We start from the raw sequence: 25,079 nt of genomic DNA on the forward strand, positions 1-25,079 counted from the left end.
CCCTCCTATATAACGGGAGTCATATCATAGTTCTTGATAGAGTAAGACCACTAAGTGCATGGCCATGCCCAAATGAGTCAACATGAGATGTTGAGCTCATTTGATTAGAGTGAGTCTACTTGGAGTTCAAGACATAGATTGATTAGAGGATGACACGGTCTATGTCTCGGTTTGATCAATCATGATATCAAGGATAGAAGACATTGTCACATATTGTGAAGAGTCATAATTGGTAGTCACAAAGGTGATGTTGGATCTCAACATTCTTGTAACTTGGGTAGTAGTGATGTGTTGCTAAATACCGCTCACTACTTATGTTTCTAAATGAGTTTAGGAGCATTGCCAACGTTACAAGAACCTATAGGGTCACACACAAAGGGCAATTAGATGGAGTTTAGGTTCATATGAAGGACCAAGAGGATTAGGTTCATATGATGAACCAAGTTGGATTAATAGTAATCCAAATTAGATTAGTTGAGTTGGACTCAATTTGATTCATGTGTTGAATGAGTCTAATTTAAATTATGATTCATTGGATCAATTTAAATCAATGAATATGGTTCATTAAATTTAAATTGACTTGAATCAATGGCTAGATTTGATCAACCATTAAGATGAGAGGTCAAGATGAAGAAGGAAGATGAAAGCTCAAGTTTGACTTGACTAGGTGCCACTTCATTGTGACTTGGCATGGGGCCGGCCAATGATGATGGTCCACATCATCAAAGGCTACATTATTGTGTGCCACATTATGAGGTAGACAAAGAGCCATGTGCCACCTCGTGAAGAAGACCAAGAGCCATGTCTCTTGGTATTACATGGAGGTATATAAACCTCCTTTAAGTGGCCGGCCACTTTAGGGGTCTTTTGATGTGCCATTTGCTTCTTCTTCCTCTCTTCTTGCTCTCCCATTCTCCTCTATTACAGAACCTTTGAAGGGTGCTAGCACACTCCAAGGGTTCTCTCCACTCCTTGTGTCCGTGTGGATATCGATAGAGGAGTGTACGCTTGACACTCTAGGAGATCCGGCACCTTTTGGACGAGCGGGATAAGCGAAGGGCTTCGCATCGAGGGTAATGATCTCTTAACATGTAGATCTAGAGTAGATCTAGGTTAGAAAAACAAGTATGTGAAATTTTATTCTTTTAAATTTCGCACGGATCCGGTGGCATGGACTTCGGGGTTTTCGCAACGCAAAAAGCTGATTTTTGCGGCCCAAAAATCCAACATGGATGTTGGTTTGAATTGGATGAAATTTTGTTGATGTTTTAGTTGTGGGATTGATTGTGAATGTAACTGAATGTTGCAATTGGATAACATGAGGTTTCTGTAGCTGGTTAAAGTCAAGTGTTTGATTTATGTGGAGGAAGTTTCAATTGTGGGCTATGATATGTTCAACTATTTGATATAAATCCCAAGTTGCTGTGGATCTTAAGTATGAATGAATTCATGGTATGTCATGGGATGTTTGGATAGTATAGTTTGTTACAACCGGTTGAGAATGCTTTAGTTGTTGAAATCAATGTGCACATGAATTTAGTGTTGTTGTGTGGTGTGTTTTTGTACAACTTCTGATATCAATGAATTGATTGGGATGCTATAATGAGTTAATAAGATGGTGTTTAATATGTGGGTAATTTTTAGGATTGTAGAATTCAGTTGTATTATTCATGTTGTTTGTATGATATTGTAAATGTATGTTGTAAGTATGTTGCATGTGTGTTGTTGTATGATAGATGATGTAGAATTCAGGATCTATGTTTGTACATGTGTATGAATGAAAATTATGTTATATTGTGAAACTGTGTCAATGAACAGAATTCATGTAATAGACCATTGTTTTGATAAATAGAATAAAGTTGTTGAATTATCTGAATAAGTGAATGAAGTGTTACCCTATTCTTTATTGTATTCATAATTGTTATGTATAATATTGTGTGTATGATTTGTAATTGTAATGTATGATTAGGTTGTACTTTGTATGATTATATTCTTTTGTATGATTAGATAATTAGGAATGAATAAAACACAATAAATACCCCGCACTAAATGTCTAGGATAAACTTCCAATCATTGAGTTCGAGAGAGACGACCCGGACCTTTCTGTATCACTTAAGGTGATAGTTAGGGGTTTGGTAAATAAATAATTAATTAATTTTGATGGGTGTGAATGACAACAAATAAGGGAATAAAATATATAAATAAAACATCCCACAAACACACCCACATCTGCGGTTGAGCTCGATCTTGGTCCAATTTGAGCCCAACAATCGATTAAACTCAATTAATACAAAAATTCATTGTCAAATCATGGAAATTATAATCAAATATCAAATTATATAATATAGCACAAATATGATCAAATTGATTCATTATGCAATTTATTTTCATGCAAGAACTCAAAAATGAATCGATTACAATGCATACAAACTCTAACTCATCAACGGTCCTCTGTTTTGGCCTGGTGAAGAAGGAAAAACACAACGGTTTCCTCTAGCTGGCGACGCGAAGAGGAGACGCCGATGGCTGGGGATGAAACGGCGTATGCGATGAAGCATGGGAGCACGCGGCGGTGCGCGGTCGACGCGTACACGCGGGTCGGGAAGAAACTCACGGGGAGAAGACAATAAACGGAAAAATCACGAGTTGGGTTTTATTGAGGAGCTACAGTAATCTCTTTTAGGTTTAGCTCGTGAATTGGTTTTAAGAATAAACCAAAAATAAAGACCTAATTCAGATTAAATCGAATTGGGTTATTGTAGCAAACCAAATTTATGTTGGGGCAATTTTGCCCCAAGTGATTTGGATTTTGATGTTTAGCTAAATCAGTTTAAGTTAGGCAATGTTGGTGATCTAATGTGTGTGAATTCAGCTCACAGGAAAGTCTAGGTTGGAAGACTTGGCAAATGATGAAGTCCCGAAGGCGCGACCTCTTGACAAATGGTGAAGTCCCAGAGGCGCGACCTCTTGGCAAATGGTGAAGTCCCGGAGGTGCGCCTCTTGGCAAAGGAAGACTTAGCACGACGAAGTTGAGGGAAACGTCTCAAGCTAGTGCAAGAAAGGGCAGGAGGCTTGTGGAAGGCGTTTGAAGGCTTGCGTCAAGGCTAAGAGTTGAAGAAGAAGCTGAAAGGGGAGTTTCAGCTTGGTCAGTCAACTGGAATTGTGATTCAGTCAACTGATCAGGAGTTTCAGTCGACTGGAATTGTGATTCAGTCGACTGATCAGAGTTTCAGTCGACTGGATATTGACCAGAAGCATACCGAAGCGCACAGAAAGATCAGTCGAGTGAGCAGTCAACTGGGCAGTCGACTGGTCGAGTGAGCAGTCGACTGGTAGACTATCGTTGGGTGACAACTAGCATATTAAATGTATATTAAATAGCCGTTTAAGCTCATCAGTGGACTGGCCCTAGGAGCAATCGACTGATGCACATAATTCTATAAAAATGCAGTTTGACGATTGGAGAAGGAGCGATTTATTCTTCTATATTCTTGCACGAACTCCAATCACTGTAAACTTGATTCCTCTTCCTCTAAACTTCACTACCAATCTTGTATAAGGAAGAGATCGATTTGTAAAGGTTTCTCCGCCTTCAAAGTGCTCTTTGAAAAGGAGAAGTTTCATAGTGGAAAGGTGCTCGCGGTGTGTGGATCCTTGGATTAGTCACCTCATTGAGATGGATACCAAGTAAATCGAATGGGTTAGTGATTGTTCTTTCTTTTGTATATTGTATTTTGCTTCCGCTAACTATCTTGCAGAGAAAGATTGAGAAATCGCTATTCACCCCCCCCCCCCCTCTAGCAAATGTCTTGATCCCAACAATTTAAACTTGGTTCGCTTGGTTCACTAACCAAATAACCTCCGATTTGACTCAAACTAGTTTTGTTTAATTCATCTTCGCAAGATGAATATCCTCATCGCATCTGTTCTGCCAAAATATCTTCCATCACGAACCAAATCAAGTTGGTTCAATTTGGTTCAAAATTGAATCATTTGGTTCACTAACCAAACGACCTTTGATTTGAACGAAATTAATTTTGATCATTGCGTCTTTGTAAGACGAATTCTATGTTGGGTCCCCAAGGATGTCTGCATCTCCACAATGACATGATATTGTCCACTTTGGGCCTAAGCCCTCATGGCTTTGCTCTTGGGCTCTTCCCAAAAGGCCTCATATCAATGGAGATATCTTCCATCCTTTTAAACCCATGATCTTTTCCATGTGTTATAGATGTGGGACTATGTTTGCACCTTTGCAACCCAACAATCCCCCCTCAAACAAAGGACCACAGGCTCCCCTCAAACGGAAAGCCTCCGTTTGATGTCTGAATCTTCGACCCACCAGGACTTCCTGCCCAGCCGCAACCAGGACTTCCTGCCCCCTCGGTCCACTCGACCTACTAGGACTTCCTGCCCGATGTCTGGTCCTTCTTGATTCAAAGATAGGAGCCCCCACTTTCTTTGTTTTTAAGGTTCAACCCACATGGTTAGATCCGGATCATGACTCATCCGGCGGTTAGTCCGGTGAAGAGCGGCCTCGCTCTGATACCAATTGTTGGGTCCCCAAGGATGTCTGCATCTCCACAATGACATGATATTGTCCACTTTGGGCCTAAGCCCTCATGGCTTTGCTCTTGGGCTCTTCCCAAAAGGCCTCATATCAATGGAGATATCTTCCATCCTTTTAAACCCATGATCTTTTCCATGTGTTATAGATGTGGGACTATGTTTGCACCTTTGCAACCCAACATTCTATCATATTGTACTTTGTCCGGTCCAATCGGACTTTACATTTCTCTCGTTCTGAGAATCCACTTCTCAAACTCGTTTTAAGTCATTCGGAGAACTTGCAGTGCATATGACCCAATAGGTTCCCGGTTATGTTAGCCGTCTGTAATTAACCATTAATTACGAAACGATCATGAGTGACACCTAGTAGTACATTATGATCCCCAATTGATCAAAAAATCAATGATTGATTCTAGAACATCTTCTAAACCCTTCAGCAACTACACTGAATTGTGCCTTGTTCCTTTCACCGTCTTATGCCTGTTTGGTTCAGGATATGGTCTATGTGTCGGTCTCCACTAGGATGACTACGTCACACCTAGCTCAAGCTGCTTTCTTATCCTGTGAATTCAAGTTACTTGTACATGTGTCCAAGAGTATTGTACTCTTGACATGTAATGCTTTAGCCAAAGAGTTTTAGTAACAATCCTAACAAGCGACCGCATGATATATGCCTCCTTTTTCAAGGAGCAGTGAATCCTCTGTGGACTATTTGAACACATTCGGGTACTTTGGCTTATACCCAATCATCGTGGGTCCACACCTCCTCGGAGATACTTAAGATGTCAAAGTATAAGCCTCCATGACCAAGGTGACTTGAATACCGCAAGTGAAAGGAAGCTCGCACTTAAGCTGAATTGAGATCTTTATTGACATATGTATAGAACCATATGAAGTTTCAAGACAGGTCACTCCAATGAACTGGTTACCTTTAACCAGCATCCACGTTTAACTCTCAACATCCAATGTCTCCAGCAGTGAGATCGGCTGCTTGGCTAATCAAGGAGTTTAAACGTGCTAGTCTTGCCAACAGAATCGATAATGCCCGTGTTCATCAATTCCTCAACTAGGGATAATTTTAATACATTCATAATTGCACATGTAGAGATGCTCACGAGTTGTAATCCAATCACAAATTCTCTCATACTATGAATAGTATTGCAGACATTCAGTATTTGAGTTTAAGATCTAATCAAACACATATGTAATGTGCACTCAAATAGTGAATTACTATTTATCCAATAAATAGTATAACCGTAAGACGATTGCCTTAGGACACCTCTCAAATCTAACAGACTCCCACTTGACCTAAGGCCAATCACTATGATATCCAATATCACGCGCCTCTATGCGTTCCTCAAAAGTACTTTTAGGTAGAGGTTAAAAGATCCGCAAGGTTCCTTTTGGTGGGATACTTCTCGAAATGTATTTCTCTTCTACATATGATCTTTCTGATCTATTGATTTTACCAAAGCACGTGTTTGGATCAACGATGAGACCTAGGTTCCATCGCTTACGCGATTGCTCCATTATTATCGCAGTAAGCAAATAATGCTTCAACAATGGTTGAAACAATTTTAAGTTCAGAAATGAACTTACTGATCCAAACCGCTTCGTTTGCTGCTTCACAAGCTGCAATTGTATCTTATTTGAAATATTTTTAACTTATTACGCCATAATTTAAAATGAATATATACCCAAACTGAGACTCGGAATCATCCTGGTCTGTCTAATAGCTGGCATCAGTATACCTGCGTATAACCATATCATATTCTCTATATATCAAGACTAAATTCTTATTTCTTCGCAAGTACTTTAAGAATTATCTTGACAGCCATCCAATGATTCATTCCTAGATATGATCGGTATCCGCTTATGACACTTAGAGAACATGATACGTCGGATATCGTACACATCATAACATACATGATTGATCCTTTTGCCGGAGCATAAGGAATGTTATTCATGTAAATCCTCTCGTCTTTTGTCCGTGGACACGTAGACTTCGAAAGGTGAACCTTTCTTGAATTCAAGCATGCTAAACCGCTTTTAGCACTTTGTCTATATGTATAGACTGCGAAAGACCAAGCAACCTCTTCCTATCTCTATAGATCTTAATCTCGAGGATTCAGACCGCTTCTCTCATGTCTTTCATAGAGAACATTTGACTAACTATAATTTGACTAATTGCAGAACAGACATATCATTTCTTTTCATCAATATATTATCAATATATAATTATTGGAATATGATCGCACTCCCACTAACCTCTTTATATACAAAGGGTTCGTTAGATTTTTGTGAGAAATCAAACTCTTTGATTATCTCATCAAAACGAATATTCCACCAAATTCTAAACTTGAATTTAATGAAATCCATTTTTGACTTTATGGTTGTTAACTATTTATCCCTTTTTGAACTTTTCAGAACTTCTTCATAATCAGTAGTTTACTTGTACTCGACGAGTAACACGTCATTTGATTCACTTACAAGAAATCCATATTTCTCTGAAATAATGCGTGTCCTACTGGATCTACGAAAAGACTGTGTCTCAATAGGTTCAGTAGATAGCTCATCACTATAAGCAATCGGTTGTGATTCGCGACTAGGTGTCTTATTAATATCTATTTGAGTCTCTTGAACTTCATGAAGTTCTGACTCTGCTCCCACTGTTTCCTGCAAAAGAAACTCTTCTAGGAATACGGTATGACGTGAAACAAACACTTTTGTTCCACGAGAGAATAAAATTGATAACCCCTCATTTTCTTAGGACATCCAATAAATAGACATTTATCAGATTTGACTTCCTGCTTATCTGATACAGTCCTCTTCACATAAGTAGGACAACCTTATATCTTCAAGTAAGATAAGTGAGGTTTTATTATTCCATATCTCGGATGGATTAGTAGAGACCACCTTGGTTGAGACTCTATTTAACAAGTAAATAGTTGTCTCAAGTGCTTTGCCTAAAATGTTCTTAGAAGAATTGCATGATTTATCTCTAACCTCACCATGTCTAATAAGGTTCGATTTCGCCTCTCAATAGCCCGTTATACACGGGCGTATACGGCGGAGTCCATTGAGACAATATCCATTGTCTTTTAGATAATCTTGAAACTCTTGACTTAAGTATTCACCACTTCGATCGGATCGAAGTGTTCCAATACTCTTGTCTCAATACCTTGATCGGTCGATTGGAATCTCCATTATGGTCGACTCTGTGCTGACGTGGAGGGTCTTGATAGACTTCGACTTCTGTTGCGTTTATCCAATCCTGAGTCGCCTAAAATCCACAATCCGATCGCCTGGACTGTCCTATCGACTGGAACCTCAAATAAGGTCGCTTGGATCCGAGCTTGATTTAGCTGTCTTTGTTTGCTTCACTTCTGCCTGCTCCATCTTGCTTCCAACTCCTGGTTTCTGCAAGACAAGCATACAAATATGCAAGCAATCTAAACCTTACCCTAGGTCTAACTTCAGATTTCTAACGAAATCCTGGATTAGTCTGACGTATATCGTTCCACTCCGAGAACGTACCCTTACCCACTCCACTTGGGAGAAGTTTTGCCCCGGACTTGTTGGACTTCCCGCTTAGCCATGGTCCTCGACCCCCAGGAATTTGTTGCTAGGCCCTAGTCCTCCTGACCGCCTAGACTTCACCAAATCTCTAGTCCTCCTGATCGTACTTGCTTGGACTTTGACCATGCTTTTCGGTCCTCCGACACTGCATGGACTTGCACCTTGTGACTTTATTTATCTAATAAATAGTATATTTTCTAAAGTGATTGTTTTAGAATATTTCTCAAATATAACCGTGAAAAACAGATGCAACTTATGACTTCTTTCGTCCAAAAAGTGAGCCCAAATCTTAGGCGAAGGTTATATGGAAGCCCTATCTTATGCCAAAGCATTAGTTCGCGTTGTTGCTCCTTGCACAGGGCCACCTACGCACAAAAGACAAACTGCCATATGAGTCAGGCAAAATTTGTCTATTGTGCAAACATGATGAGGAGACGCTGGATAACACCTTCTTTGGATTGTGATTAGCAAAGCTCTTTGGAATAAAGTAAAGACTTGGCTGGACCTAAGACACAAGATGAGCACCTTTGAACGGATGCTGCAGATCTTTCTTCGACACTATTGAGGTGATGGTCGATTGACTAAAGCTCGCTACTTAATTATGTCTTGTATGATTTTCCTACTATAACAACCTTGCAATAGATGCTAATTTGAGGATGATGTCCCTAATATAGAGAGTTTCGACACACATTTTTCGCTTTATAGACGTCTAATATGTATACTTTTACATGATATATAATCCAATTTATCTTTCCTAAAAATAAAGATGATGAAAAAAATTTGATTCATAACAATAAAAAAGATAAATTTTATTTAAATATAAATAATAATATTATAAGGGATCAAGTTCCCGGATTTAAGAAAATCTATATAATTGATTTCAAATTATTATAATTGTATGAGAGTTATCTTACTTTTATAATAAAAAATTTACTAATTGATTTATCCTTCAAATGATTTATTAGAGTTAGCAGGTCGTCTTTGAACTAGTTGAAAATAGAAAAGTAAGAGGATATAACTGAATGAGATGCCATTATGATATTATTTAAAAATAATTTTTTTAAAAAAATAATAATAATAATAATAATAATAATAATAATAATAATAATAAATAATAAAAAAACAGATATACTGCAATGAAAGCGCAAATAGAGTCCACAGGCACGAACTAGAAGAGTCCACCTCGAACTCGCCCCTCCCCTTTCTTCTTTCTTTTCACTGCCTCTCGATTGGCTCCTCCGTTGATCGAATCGATTCCGATCTCCTTCAAAATTCAATCCAACGAGTTGCAGACTTGCAGTAGAAGAAGCACAAATTCTGATCTCTGTTCATATTTACGACAATAAGGAGGTTCTGGAGGATGAGGATGAGGATGAGGGAAGAAGAAGAAGAAGAAAGCAGTTGGTTCGCGCGCTGGGAAGAGCAGCTGCCGTTGCCGGAGGAGCTCATTCCGCTCTCCCAGGCCCTTATCACTCCCGACCTCGCCCTCGCCTTTGACATCCCCCTCGCGCCCCCAAACCAACCCCCTCCCCCCTCCGATCTCGACTCCTCCGACCTCAACTCCTCGGACCTCATCTCCACCTCCCCCGCCTTCCCCGGCTCCACCGCCGACGAGGCCGCTCGCACGCTCAAGCGCCCCCGCCTCGTCTGGACGCCGCATCTCCACAAGCGCTTCGTCGACGCCGTCGCCCACCTCGGCATCAAGAACGCCGTCCCCAAGACCATAATGCAGCTAATGAGCGTCGATGGCCTCACCCGCGAGAACGTCGCCAGCCACCTCCAGAAGTACCGCCTCTACCTCAAGCGCATGCAGGGCCTCAGCGGTTCCGGTCCCAGAGCCGGAGCGGCGGGGCCGATCTCCGCCGCTGATGCCGCCACTGAGCAACTCTTCGCCAGCGCTCGCATGCCCCAACATTTCCTGAGTCGAGGACCGATCGTGACGCCTGATCCCTTTTCCCCCTACGCCGCCCTGGAGCACCGCCAGCAGATCACATATGCGGTTCCACAGCAGCAGCAGCAGCAGTTGTACCACCAGAGAGATCTGGGACAACGGAGATCGCTGCCGAGCGGAGGCGGGGTCGACCAAAGTTCCGTGAACCACGCCGTGCTTCAATCGGGCATCAATCCGGGAATGGGACTAATGCATTTGACTTCCCAACCGTTTGCAGATGATTCGGAGTCTGCCAGAAGGGGCACCAATGGCGAGAGAAAGGTGTTGACGCTTTTCCCAACTGGTGAGGACTAATCTTTCTTACACTATTACTCACTTGTAGCGGCCTTAACTGAAGAACTAAGCTTATGCTTCCTTCATATGGTTCTTCTTTCCTTTTTCCCGCTTAGATAAGCTATCTTCATTTGTTATGCTAGACGCAGAGGAAGATAAGAGGATCACAATGTCCTCATTATCACATTTGAATCGGTGACAATTAAGTCCACTATCTATGAATATCACTCTAGTAAAAGATCATTCTGTTTCAACATTGTAGATTCTGCTCTGCTTGCAGTGGATATCATATCTCTTTAATAACAATTATCAGGATGTTTGAGTGGAAGGAAATGAATGATTTAAGTAGCAGATAATTCATGTATATTCATACTACTTTTTCTCAAGCCCTGCTTCTACATATGGAAGCTTGTGGCGTGCTAGAGTATGGACTTATGAATCATAAGTTCTTGTTTCCCCTGTCTTATAATGTCTGAAGGTTGCGGTTGTGTTGGTCTGAAGATTATTTTCTTTTATTTTTTTAAGAAGAAGATCAACAGTCTGAAGATGATTTTCAATGTTTTAATTTATTTTATTAGGGAGTGGAATTTCATGGGAATGATACCTAACTATTTAGTAACAGTTGTAAGTAGCTAACTGTTATGTTAAGATGATTGCCATTTGCACCTTGGAGATGTAATGGTAAATTGACTGCTAACTCTATCTGAAACATTTTGGCGTTACCATTAGATATATCTTATTCTTGTTTTATAGCATTATATGAACTTTGATGATTCGATAAGAATTTACTTTGAGTTGATGTCCTATCACACACACACATGTTCTCTTTACATTTATGTCGAAGTTGATTTGTTCAATTCTAGATATGTTGCTGGCATTTGCTTCTGGTAGCTTTCTGCATGTGTATTCAGTAGATGATGCTAGATTAAAGTACACACAAATTAGCTATTCCAGCCTTGCATATAGCCAGAGTTCTCTTGCTAATTCCTCACCCCTACAAATATTTACATAATAGAAATTAATATTGAACTATCATTAGTTAATCTAGGAATATGTATAAGATCAGTAAACTCATGTATTCTGTTTATGGTTTACCTTACAAGACTTGATTCCTGTCTTAATGTTGGGGAAAATTGGCTTGGTGATTGGTACCTTATAATGTTGGTCCTACTTCAAGTTAGTATGCCGCACCCACATGGTCGCAACCTAGGTAGCAAAGTCAGTATTTATAAAGATCTGCCACACCCACATGTCTCACGCCAGGTAGCAAAGTTATTTATAAAGATCCGTAGAAAGTTTTTATCATGATTAAGGGCAAGCTCAGTTCAATCTCTTGAGGTATCCATATCGGTGAGTCTATGGAGCTCTCCATATAGGTTGGTCTCCCGAACTCAACATACAACTCTGGTTCTTGAGCTCTTTGTGTCACAATGGTCTCATAATGACATGATCAGCGATTCTAGCAATGATCACTCCATAATCATCATCTCTAGGCAAGTAACGTGCGAAAGGTTGAAGCTGCCATAATTAAATAGCAATTAAGGTCAGATTAACATAAAAATGACTGAAACAGTTAAATAACCCCTATTTTCTTCGAGATCATGGTTTGCATATTCCACACATCTGTTGCACCTATAAGTACACCACCAGATAGGTTCGGAATCTCTCTCAATTTCTATTCTACTTTCTCTTTCATAAGTAGTGGAGTGACTTAAGTATCAGGAGGAGCTTCGTTGAATAACTTCGACGCCCTTTGACATTTCCTCTAGTGATAGGTTGACTCGCATTGATCCCGTCAGAATCAACATCACCTCGAGATCCACCTCGACAACCAATTTCCACTATATCATTTCGATGGCATCTGTGAAAAAATTGATTGAATTGAGCGAAGACGTTGAGATGATAATCACAAGAATCAATATAGAAAAACCCAAGTATTCCATGGGTAAACTTGACCAATCCTTGCCTAATAATGTGGAGACTATGGTCGGGCCCCTCACTGTAGCCCAATTGTCTTGGTTCATCGGTAGAGGATGCTCTTTTAAAGGGATACTATTCAAAATCTACCCTCTCAAAGGCTCGTAGAGCCTCAAATTGAGCTGCCCTACGATTTCACAACCCAAAGCACTCAAATGGTTTGTACTCGCTAAGTAGGTCAAAGTGGTTGTTCGAGTGGCTAGAAGAGGGACCGCACTAGGGAACTCTCTTTTTTGCCAAGATTCTGGCAAAGAAATTATTGTCCAAGCCAACTTACAACTGATATAGGAGCCGGAGTATAGTGGATCCTCTATCCTTTATGATCACTTTGTCAATTTGAGAACGTTGTCCTCCTACACCAATACTTAAATGGAGAAAAGTGTCGAGTCTACTGAATAATTTTTGTCAGGTTGGCTCAATAGTGGTTTTGTATGTTAAAACCCCATCATTGTTCAATCCTTTAAGGACTTCTCTTGGTGTTCCTACACCATTTTGTAAGCAACAAGAAGTATCGAATGACCCCTCTTAAACTATCCAACTTGAAGCAATAGGGGTTTGAGTCACTTTGTAAATATATCCAACGTTTCACCTAGATAGGCCTTGAGGTACCTTCTGCCACTCCTAAGGTACTGACTAGTGTTTTCTCTCAAGGCATGCAGGTGAAAGATATTTCCAATCTTTGGTAAAGAGACCCCATCCAACTATAATGAGCTCCATGAGTGGGCCAAGAATTATATTAATATTGAGGAGACCCGACAACTACAAAGGAATGAATAGAAAACAGTTACTTGATATATCAAGAGTGTCGCAAGAAGGACAGAACACCGATCACCACCGAGGGCCAAGCTCCAAGGGCATTTTGCTTACATGTACTTAAGAGTGTCTAAAGAAAGGGCACTACAGATTTTCAAAGAGAACCGGGTGCTACAATGATCCATGAATTTTTGAAAAGTACCTAAGAGGCCTTCATTCAACTTCTTTTGCTCTTTCCACCATGAATACGGTCATGTCACTCAAAATTGTTGACAACTCAATGGGGAGATGATATGAGTCATCAATTCCAATCCCCTTTGTTGGGACCGATGCGTTCGCTAGATGAATAGCGGTTTCTCGAACTTTCCTGCGAAATCGTTAGCGGAAGCAAAAATAAAAGCCAAAAGAAAGATCAATCGCTAACCCGGTTTGTTTACTTGGTATCCACCTCTACGATGTGACTAATCCAAGGATCCACACACAGACAACTTTTTCACTATGAAAATCCTCCTTTTCGAAGCACGCTTCGAAGGTAGAGAAAACCCTCATAAATGATCTCTTCCTTTCACAAGAATGAGTAGTGAAGTATGGAGGAAGAGGAAAGCTTTTTTACAAAGTCAGTCTCTTGCCAAAAAGATGAGAAAATGAACTGTTAATTTATTCGGCGTCGTCTGCTATTTTTATGTATTTTTGTACATTAGTCGACTGCTTCGACTGATGGGCTTCAACGGCTCTTTAATCTGCATTAATCAGCCAGCTGTCGCTCCAACGGTTGTCTTTCCACGACTGATGGACTCGACTGATTTTTCTGTAAACTCTGTGTATGCTTCTGATCAACCACCAGTCGACTGCACCAACAGTACCAGTAGACTGATCGAAGCTGAAACTCCCCTTCAGCTTCTTTTTCAGCCCTTAGCCTTGACGCAAATCTTCAAACGTCTTCCACAAGCCTCGTGTCCTTCCTTGCACTATGAGACGTTTCCTTCAGCTTTGTCGTGCTAAGTCTTCCTTTGCTAAGAGGCCGCGCCTCCGGGACTTCATTCTTTGCCAAGAGGCCTCGTCCCGGGACTTATCCTTTGAGGTCTCTCTTGATCTTCACTTGGGGCAAGAGATGATTCTCAAAGAGAGGTTGAGTAGCGCGTTGCTTGAGGTCCCAGAGGGTGGACTCACTAATCGAAGAGTCACTTGAGACCGACACAATTCACCCTCTTGGGAAGATAGAAGAACACCTATTAATAAGAGGCAGGACATTGACAACCATCCCACATGAGGAGTCATCAACCCAATCTCAAGGGGCTAACGGGATATTTTCCTTACTCTGTTTTACTCTGAATGTTTGTAAGTCTTTGCTTAATAAAAGTTTGGAAAATAAGGGTCTCTTATAAGCATTAATTTGAATTCTTCACCTAAGCCTTAATGGCTCAAGGATTAACTTCTCTTATTCCCTCCCAAACGTCAAAGTGCCATCCAGATCTTAGGATCGAGCTTCTTTTTTTTTTATCTCCCTAGCCTTAGAGCTCTTCCATGGTTGTGGGATAAATTCTTCTTATCACCTCTCCTAGACCTCAAAGATTCATCTATGTCTTATGATCGAGCTTTATTATCTCTCCGGCCTCAAGGGTCCATCCAAGTCAAGGGGTCAACCCTTTTGTCATCTCTCCTAAACCTTAGAGGTCTGCACATGTCTTGAGAATGAGCTCTATTATCTCTTTAGCCTCATAGGTCCACCTAAATCATGGGATCGAGCTTTGCTAATTAACTCCAGACCTTAAAAGTTCGTCTAGATCTAGAGATCGAGTTTATATTCTCTCTCCGACCCCAAAGGTTCGCCTAGCTCACCAGATCGAACTTTGTTAATTATCTCTCATAGACCTCAAAGGTCCACTTAGGTCTTGAGATCGAGTTTTTATCCTCTTGGCCTTAGAGGTCCGCCTAAGTTGTAGGATCGAGATTCACCAATTATTTCTCCCAAAGCTCAAAGGCTTGGTAGGTCTCGTGATCAAGTTCTTATTCTCTTCTTAACCTTAGAGGTCCACCTAGATCGCAAGATCAAGCTTTGTCAATTATCTCTCCCCAACCTCAAATGTCTATCCAAGTTTAGGATTAAGTTCTTATCCTCTCCTTGACGTTAGAAGTAAACCCAAGTTACCAAAACTAGCTTCATCTATTATCTCTCTTAAATCTCAAAGATCTGCCCAAGTTTCGAGATTGAGTTCTTATCCTGTCTCGGACCTCAAAGGTTTGCCTAGGTTGTGAGATCGAGCTTTGCCAATGATCTTTCTCACACCCAAAGGTCTACAATAGTTTGTCCCAAACCTCAAAATCGTGTGATCGACCTTTGCTAATTTTTCCCAAACCTCAAAGGTTTGCTTAGGTCGTGTGATCGACCTTTGCAAACCTCAAAGGTTTGCTTAGGTCTTAGGATTGATTTCTTATCCTCTCCTTGACCTTAGAGGTACGCTAAGGTCATAGGATCGAACTTTGCCAATTATCCCTCCCAGATCTTAGAGGTCTGCTCAAGTCTTGGGATCGAGTTCCTATCCTCTCCTCGACCTTAGAGTTTTGCCCAGGTCATGAGATTGAGTTTTGCTAATTATCGACCAGTTCTTTGAATTGAGTTTTTATCCTCTCCTTTACCTTAGAGATCCCCTGGTTACGGGATTAAGCTTTGTTAATTATCTCTCCTAAACCTCAATGGTCCACGTAGGTCTCAAAATGGAGTTCTTATCCTCTCCCCGACTTAAGAGGGTCCATCTAGGTCACGGGATTAATTTTATCAATTATCTCTCTCACGCCATAGAGGTTTGTCCCATGTTTCAAAATCAAATTTTGATAATCTCTCCAACATCATAGATCTTCCCAAGTCACGGGATCAAGCTTCGCTTATTATTTCTCCTTATTATATCTTTGTGGTCTTCAGAATTCACATAAAGAGGATCAAGAATCAATTTCTCTAACTGAAGTTTAGAAGCAATTTAAAGGAATTAATTACATGTCACCATATCATTCCCAAAGGAGTTCAATTTCATAATACTAGTTACAATCATTACTTCGACTCAAAGACCTCAAGGGAAAGACTTTCCAAGGCCCGAATACAATCCCAAAAAGTCTATGGGTACTCCCTCTTGTGGGTAACATTGAGCTTCCTTGAACCCAAATTCAAAGAAGGGGTTAGTTGAGTTAACCATCATGTCAACCAACTCATTGGATGCTAGGAAGTCTACCTTCCCATTTTTTTACCGATTGTCCTCACTTGCTTGGTGAGCCATTAGTTTCGCCTTAGTTCACTTGAGCTCTAACTTGAAAGACTCCATCTCATTCACTACCTTAGTGGTCTACTAAGAAAGATGCACCTTGTCAACCTTGGTGGCTTGGCCTCTTTCTCTATGTGCTCAATGAGGGATTTTAGCTTGGTCTCCTCCTTAAGTATTGTGGATATGTATGGCTCTAGTAGCTCTTGATCTAATACCAGGACTTGCACTAGCGAGAAGATAAAATTAGTTACCCTTGAGAAGATGAAATTAGTTACCTTACATAGGCTATCTAGCAAGTGAGGTGGTCCACCAAGTGGCCCAAGGGTAAATAATGTTATTTTTGGAGATCCTCCAGCATGGGTAGCCTTAGCCGAGATAAAGGGATAAATCTTGCAAGTTCCATAGGATCTCTATATCAAAAGCCACTACTCTCCTGCTATCCAAAGGCAAGGGTAGGATTCACTTCAACGTCAAAGGCCTCCCTGTAGAGGATGATAGTTGAGAACATGAAGAGGCCAGCAAGGCTTCTAGAGACTCCTCTATTTGGGTCTCTAAAGCCTCGGAGAGCCAACTAATTGGCACTTCTTTGGAGCACTAGAGAAACCTCTTCATCCTCCTAGGTAGAGGTCAAAGCAGGAGGAACCCTTAGAGAAGTTGCCACCAACTTGACTTGCGGAGATTCCTCACAGGCTGTTGGTTTCTACTTCCGTAGTTGTTTAAGGCGGTCGCTTGTGAAATCTTTGTGGATTAATCTTGGTGCTAGAGGGGGAGGGGGGTGAATAACATGTTTCACTTTTTTTTTATTTCGTCGATCATCTTATTTACAATAGATTAATACACATCGAAAATATAAGATACAAAATAAGATAAAGAAATACAAGCATAAAATATCTTTTACATGGTTCGGGACTCTTGGTTCTTACTCTATGAAATATAACCCTTTGGTGGGTCATTGATAAACCCATATTTTATCGTGAAATGGGTACAAATAAAATACTGAAATCCCTCTCTATACTAATGCAATATAGGGTAACTCTAATCGTCTCCCAATGAATATAACGGTCGGATGATAATATCTAGGATCGATTTATTCATAAATGAATTTTGGGGTTTGGATTTTTAACTGTGAATGCGAAAGACAAATAATGAATGATAACCTAATCTAACTTGTACTATGGTTGCAATGATATAAAGACATAAAACATTTAACAAGCCTAATCTCGTCTAACCTATGCATCGAATAGGAAATTAGGAAACTATAATATGGAAGTGAATCACCTATGCAATTGAAACATGACCAATCTAATAAAACCTAATCTACTGCAATATGAAAAGCAATCCTGAACAGTAACATCAAGACCAAAACATAGGTGCAAACCAACACAACTATCATTCAAATGAACTCAAATTCAAATGCAAGAAATTAAACTAACAGCAATTAAGAACTAATGGAAATCTAAATTAGAATGCAACAAATTCTATGTAACTAATCCAAATTGGCAGGCACAAACCGATTAATGGAACAGTAATCTTGACTCTAATCGACCGAAACCACAAGATGAAATCAAATGAATTCAATTATGATTTGTTAAAGGGAAACAACTACATGTATATCCATCACAAATCAAGGAACACAACGATAAGAAGTTGATCTCCCTAATCAGAATTAGGTCTTACAGATCTTATGAAAGTTACTATGAAAAGGATGAAGCTCGGTGGAGTTGCAATGGTGGTTGGCCGGAATCAGATGAAGGGTGGATGAGACACCGGAGATGCTATGGATAAATCGGGGATGATCGGAATAAGGGAATCCCCTTGAATTTTGACTGTGGTTTGCGGTGTGGTTTGCTGGAGGTAGATGAACTGTGATGAACCGAGGAAGAAGAGAATCCTCTTAACCTCTTCTAGTGATGAACCGTTGATGCTTTCCGATGATGGTAAACCCCTAACCCTGGTTGAAGAAGACTTCTTGATGGTGGATGGAGGTCGGCCTGTGATGGAAGAAAGAACCTCGGCTATTGGCATCACGGGATGGAATGGAAGATGGATCGCTAGAGGAAGATGAGATGGATAGAAAAGGGTAATCCCCTTGATCTCGGTGGTGAACGGATCTTCGGTGGCCAGCGATGGTGGAGGTGGAAGAAGCTCTGTCTCCTCACACCTGCATCTGTTTCCTGATCTCCTCTAGAAATTGCAATTTTTGTGCTCATGTAGCAATCTCAATTGAACTTCAACCCTCCGATCCATCTCAGATCTGCATCAATAGTTATAAAGAATCCAGATCTAAACTAATGGTTGGAACACTCCAGATCTGATCCAAGGGTGGGATGAGTTCAGATCTTGATTCAAGTCTCCAGATCTTCATTAATGGTTGGGATCTACTCTCCCTTGACTCGGGTGATCTAGATCTTTAATGGATGGTTCAGATTGTCTCAGATCTTGGATGAACGGTCCAGATTGATCCGGATTTGATTTCCTCAATTAATCTCCGAATTATATCCAATTTGGATCAATCGACTAGGGCCCAAGGCTCTTTGATTGCCTACAAACTCATATTCAAATATTAGCATCAAATACTGTAAATATGATATAATTTGTATCAAAATCTAAGAATAAATTCAACTCATGAAAAGGTGATATAAACGCTAATTTAGCACACGAGGAGATCAAAAAGTACGTAGAAGTCAAAATATCGTATCAACATTAGTAGTTATCAAATCCCCCACACTTATTCTTACATGTCCTGGACAAATAAATAAAACATCTCCAAATAATTTCCTAGCAATACCTCGAAGACAATAAAAGAAATTTAATTAAGACCATCTAAAGATCGAGACATCATGAATTCAATCCCTATAATAATCAATATGCATGATGATTTCAATCCATTTGAAAAATTAAGAAAGATGCAATCTCACGAGGTAAGTATTCACTCTAACTCTCACTATGAAAATGGAAGTGGAGGTTCACTCAATATAACTCATAACATGTCACTACCATAAGCTTGCTTATATTCTAATTCTCCATCACCATAAAACATCGCATAAATGAATCAAAAGGATTTATTAATAATTGTAATGAGATAAAAAAAACTAAGTGAAGCAATTAAGATGATTAAAAGAAAAGGAAACAATGAAAAAGTAAGAGTTTTGGAGAAATAAACTTGATGATTTGAACAATTCGATATGTATCAAACAAATTATCGTGAAGAACAAAGAACACCATTTGTCAATGTTAAAACAAGAGATTAAGCCAAGTTCTTCTTCAATTGGATAGCTATCCTAAGATTTTGACACACTGACTTCAAATTGATACAATTTATGTTGCCACTGTTTTCTTCTTCTCTTATATATTTTTCTTTTTTTGTATTAGCTACACAACTTGCAATTGGACTGCTGTGATATCCAAATTCTGAGTTTCCAGGAACTGTTGTAGCTGAAGTCTCCTTTACCATCCATGAATCCAGAACTAGCTTCAGATATTTTACCAAAGAACTCCATAAATGGAGTTTCAGAATGCATTTTCTGATTCCAGTATGCTGATCAGAGTTTCAGAGCTTTGCCACAACTCTCAAAAGATCAATTTCAAAAATTCAGATTCAAATAGGTTCAAGGATTGAATTATGCATGGCTTGGAAAAGAGTGGAACTCTAGTTGATGCATCTCAGAATTCTGGGAACAGTTTCAGAATTCCAGAATTGAATTGATTCCTGAATTCCAGCTTGTTCTAGACCTAAGTTTCAAAACTGAATTAAGCTTCACACAGAATCTCATTAAGCACTAAAACATCAAAAGATTGAACTCTAGTGGTTGTTCACAAACCACATTCAGAATTGGCACTAACAGTTCTCTCTCATTACTAATTCAGATTCAGCAGACCCAGTTAAAATTTTCATTTTAGGCTTTGGTTGACTAAAATTTCAAAACTTCGATTCAATGAAAATTCATATTTTGAATCACAAGGAAATTGGAGGAAAGAAACCACCATAGAACACTGATATATGGCAGCAGATCACTGATTTCCTTTTCTGTAATATGTTCTTACATCTGGATAGCAAGGGAAGTACCTACTTGCTATTTCAGAGTTTATCCTCTTTATAAACTGGTGCCCTAAATTCAAAAGGCAACTTCAGAACTAATGCTGATTTCATGATGGCTAATTCCAGGAATTCCAGTTCTAAGTTCAGAAATTCCAATTTATTCCTGCATTCTTCAGTTTCAAAAAACAAGTCCAGCCAACATTCAATGAATCAAACTCCAAACTACTCTAACTCTCAGTATTTTCTAAATTCAGATTCAAATGCAAACTTGAGGAACCCCATACCATAAACTGTCACATAATTTCAGAATTGACATTAATCTCTACGCTTTTGTTGCTTCCAATGTCAGTTTCAGAAACTCAAATCAGAGAGGGCACGGGCTTGAATCTTGAAGTTTCTTGTATAAAATGTAATACCATTTAGCATTATAATGGTAAGAACTTCCCTTTGGCCCGACTATGATCAGAGATCTCCATGAACTTTGGCACGCAAGAGTCCAAGTTGAGGATCAGTTCCAAGGGAATATACACTCTGCATGTTTGTTTGTTTTTTCTTCTACAGCTCCTCACCTGATTGCAACAATCCAACAGTTTGCTATTCATTTCCTGTCAAATTCTGAATTCAAAGACTTAAATACAGCAGGAGCTCACGACATTGAGGCTCCACAACCTCCAGGGATTCAGAAATCAGGCTTAAAGTTTCAGGCTCCTGATTTCCAAACTGATCACAGCCTTAATTTCTGCATTTTTCAAGAATTGACCCTTCAAAGGAGTGAGGAAGGGTAATCACCATACATCAATGAGCCAGCACATGCTTTCATTCATATTATTAATGATCAATAACTTTTAACAAGCACTTGGCACACAACATTTAAAAGTGATACACACTCTTTTACAATTTTTCATTGGTTAAGTTCTGGTGCTTGCATACTTGATGAAGGTCTGCAATCTCCCTCATCTTTACTATCAAATGTATACACAATTGAAAAGAAGCAAGGACTAATAAAGTTGATGAGTTAAGATCATCAACTGCATAGAATTTTAGTTCTGTATAGACTTTGGTTCTGCACAGATTCAGCATGGCAGCTTTCAAGGTGGAATTAATTTATGCCATTCATGAGTTCAAGTCCAGATTCAGAATCTTTAATTCTCTAGAAGGGGATCTCATTTAGCATTGAACTAATAGCACTTGAGTTCAGTTTGTATCCTGGACAGAAACGATATGGAAAACTGGCACAATATTCTGTTTTATCCAGTTCTATTAACCAAGTTTTGTTTTTCTATTTTCTGTTTTGCAGATTATAACATCTCTTAAGCAGCTGAGGAGTGTGTTCATGTTGCACAAGTATAGAACCAAACAAGATTGATGTCTCACCAACAACAGCAATTTAAAAATAAACTCCATTTCTGAATTGCATCAGTTCCAAAATCAGATTCAAAAGAAACTCCAAGGGTTCTTCATTTCTTAAATTTAGAGAACAGAATCACAACCCATGCCAAAGCATTCTAGGATTGGGCTGATTCCTGAACTCCTGTTGCTTCAAATTTCAGATTCAGCAGCTCTGTTCTATCTCCTTTTTTCATTCCAGAAGTCTGATTCAAGGAAACAGGCATTCTAGAATCCAGATTCAACAAGTGCTCAGAGATTTTTAAGCTGCTAAAATAGTTCCAGCCAAAGATTTTTAGAAAGCAATTCCATACACACTTTGGGAGTTCTGCAATTCAGAAATTCCAAAAACTAGCTTAAGGAACATAGAGTCAAATGGTCAATTCCAGGAATAACTTTCATTTCTGAATATCTTATTTCTCAGATTCCAGTTTCAAACATGGAAATTCAAAGGAACCTTGCCTTGAACCATGAAGAATCAAGCTTAGAAAAGGGTTTCATTTAACCCTGAATTGTTTGCAACTTGAGTTCAGACTAATGCTTATCAGAAATGGCATCAGCATTTGGCACGAAAGGATAGGTTTCTTTTTTTTCTTCTACCCCACTATCATCTTTCTCCAAATCTGGTTATATTTTCTACCCTCTTACTCAAACTCTTATTCAATCTTTCTCCTTCATTTTCTTATACCTTTTTCTTCTACTTCCCTCTCTCCAATCCAATAATGAAACTTGATTTCTGATTTTTTTTTTCAGATTTCAATTTCAGGAATCTCATTTGCTGCATGCAGAATTGGCACAAAAAAACAAAGGTCACCCTGGCTTCACTTATTTCATCTACATTTCAAAAGCTACTTTAAAAGTTGATGTGTATCTCAAGTGGTTCACACTCAAACTGATGTAGATGATAGCAATTTCTTGATTTATTCTCAGCAGTGATATAATTTAATTTTCTGATTTTTTTTTTCTACATGAAAGATCAAGTAGTAACATCCAAAAACCTCAAACATGTGCAACTCCCTTACACTTAGAATTTCACACATTCTAACTCATCATGACATTCAACCAAAACTCTCAATGAAATCAAGGCAAAAAGATATGGTAAAAGATAAAAAATGTTGAGTCAGGTATTCAATTAGAATTTGAAAGTAAAAGAATTCAAAGGTTGTAAAAAATAGATATTCTTTATCATGTTCATACATACATATGATATTGTGATTTCAAAAAGAAATAAACTTTTAGAGTTTAATTGTCATGAGTGCATATCACACAAAAAGAGAATACATAATAGACACAAAAAGAGAATACATAATAGACGTGTGGTAGTCCTCTCTATGTTATTTTGATAATCAAACTCAATTAGTCAAAATAGATTTCATCACCACACTAACCAATAACATACAAGTACGTAATTCAATCATGTCAAATGACCAATATGATAGTCAAATTTAAAAATCTTTTACAATTCTCAAGATCTTACTAAGAAAAATACATGGGGAATTTATTCAAAATCAAATGACATATAGATCAAACAAAATGCAAGTGTAGAAAAATATCGAAGCAAAGTATGAAGTAAAGAAAAGTATAAAGCAAAAAGAATAGCAAAGAATAGACCCCCTTTTATTCTTGACAGTTGAAGGTGATTCAAAAGTAAAATCCACGCTGGGAAGGAGATGGTCCGAGTGGAGGAGAAAGTTATCCTCGTGTGATGAGTATTGTGATGCACTGTTTCCTCCATCATCGACTCTTCGATGACACTTCTAGGAGGTTAGAGACGGTTCAAATATAGAATCCACTATGGAAGTGGAATGTTATGAGTCAAAGTCATCACTACTCTCTTCACCCTATTCTCTTTACAAATTCTTCCTAAAGGTCGGAGTTGGTTCAATTGGAGCAACCACTCTGGAAGTCTATAACGATAGTAAGTGCACATCTCCCACATGCATGTGGGATAAGTAAAATATAGAACAACGTTAGTCTCTAAAAGACATGGATCTAGAAATGCATCACATCTAATAAAATCGATTACTAATACCTCTATGAAGTTTTTCAAAAAATCAAGAAAGATACTAACCTTGTCGTGCTGAAAAATACCTGAAGGCTTTGGAAGAATGAATGTAATCTCCTCCTGGTTAGGTAAGAGCTCTAACTTTGTCTCTGGTTCTAGTGATTGTGCAACCAAGGGGAGTGATTCTTGGAGCTCTACCTCCACAGCACATCTACACTCCTCATCAACAATTACATCAACAGGCTCAATTTGCTCCTCAACATCACCAACAACACCTACATCATCAACAAAATTTGCAATAATAATATCAACAGTGTCCGAATTAACTACAACAATATCATCACAATACAAAAGATTAGAAAAGGAGTCATGTAGAGCACTAGAATCAGGATTAGAGCTGTCACAAGCTCTACAATCTATCTCCTCTAGCATCTCGACCCCAATCGAGATGACCTCTGAAGAAGGCTAACTGGAACATTATGCTATCATTTGGTTGATGGATGGCATCATTTGATCCACATACATCTAGCAATTCTACATTGATGTCTCTAATTGATCCTGGAATGTTTCTCAAAGAGTTGGCTTGCTGTATTGGAGTGAATGTGGTCAGATAAGTGTCGAATCTGTAGGGTCTTTTATGAAAAATAATAAATAAACATAGCGGAACAAAATCGATCTCTTCAGAGATCTATGCGAATGTAGTAGACATGCTTGATCGACTTGTCACCTTTGTTGCATGAACAGAACAATCCCTGTAGTAACTTGATTCGATAGATCTCAGCACGATCAAATATTCATGTTTCTTCAGTATCCATACATACACGTCCTTCATTCGTCACACGAACTTAGCCTTCGAAGAAGAACCACCTTCGTTGTGCTAGCAACTTGGATGGTTTTGCCAAAAGTAGAAGAAGAGGAGACTAGAATTGATCATTCAACAAATGTATAAAATTGGCCTTTTGTACTCATCCAATGGATACAAAAGGTCATCTAATGAATACCAATGAATATAAAAAGTCATCCGAATACAAAGAGTCATCTAATAAATATAAAATATTTTTTGCCTTTTGCTCTCCTTTTCATCAATATTCCATTAATCTCTATTAATAGATATTAATCAACTTTAGTAGTTGAGTCTAATCCAATGAATCTAATTTAGATTAGATTCAATCTAATAATCCAATAGTTGGATTCATTTGAATCTAACTCAATGAGTCTAATTCGGATTAGACTTAACCCTATAATCTTAGAGTCTATCATATTTTAGTCAAATTAAAATATACCCATCTCCAA

At 38.9% G+C, this 25,079-nt stretch overlaps 1 protein-coding gene across 2 annotated transcripts; it reads left to right on the forward strand.

Moving 5' to 3' along the window:
• Positions 1–9,499: 9,499 nt before the first annotated feature.
• Positions 9,500–20,250, forward strand: LOC141817939 (transcription factor MYBC1-like). Of its 2 annotated transcripts, none has more exons than XM_074705549.1 (2): positions 9,500–10,382; positions 19,780–20,250. In XM_074705549.1, exons 1-2 carry the CDS (start codon positions 9,509–9,511, stop codon positions 19,896–19,898), a joined length of 993 nt encoding a protein of 330 aa, XP_074561650.1. In that variant the 5' UTR covers positions 9,500–9,508; the 3' UTR covers positions 19,899–20,250. The 2 variants fall into 2 exon arrangements, with proteins under 2 accessions (XP_074561650.1, XP_074561651.1); XM_074705550.1 differs by having other exon boundaries at positions 19,729–19,810.
• Positions 20,251–25,079: the final 4,829 nt, after the last annotated feature.

The sequence above is a fragment of the Curcuma longa genome, unplaced genomic scaffold (assembly GCF_044706935.1).
Source record: "Curcuma longa cultivar G26 ecotype Majalengka, Jawa Barat unplaced genomic scaffold, ITB_CL_G26_1.1 contig_22601, whole genome shotgun sequence".
Lineage (NCBI taxonomy): Eukaryota > Viridiplantae > Streptophyta > Magnoliopsida > Zingiberales > Zingiberaceae > Curcuma > Curcuma longa.

Excerpts from the sequence above, each read along its gene's own strand:
- LOC141817939 (XM_074705549.1), top strand. The coding sequence starts at position 9,509 with ATGAGGATGAGGATGAGGGAAGAAGAAGAAGAAGAAAGCAGTTGGTTC. Across the intron at positions 10,383-19,779 it reads GTTGACGCTTTTCCCAACTG|GAACTGTTGTAGCTGAAGTC; the intron begins GTGAGGACTAAT and ends CTGAGTTTCCAG.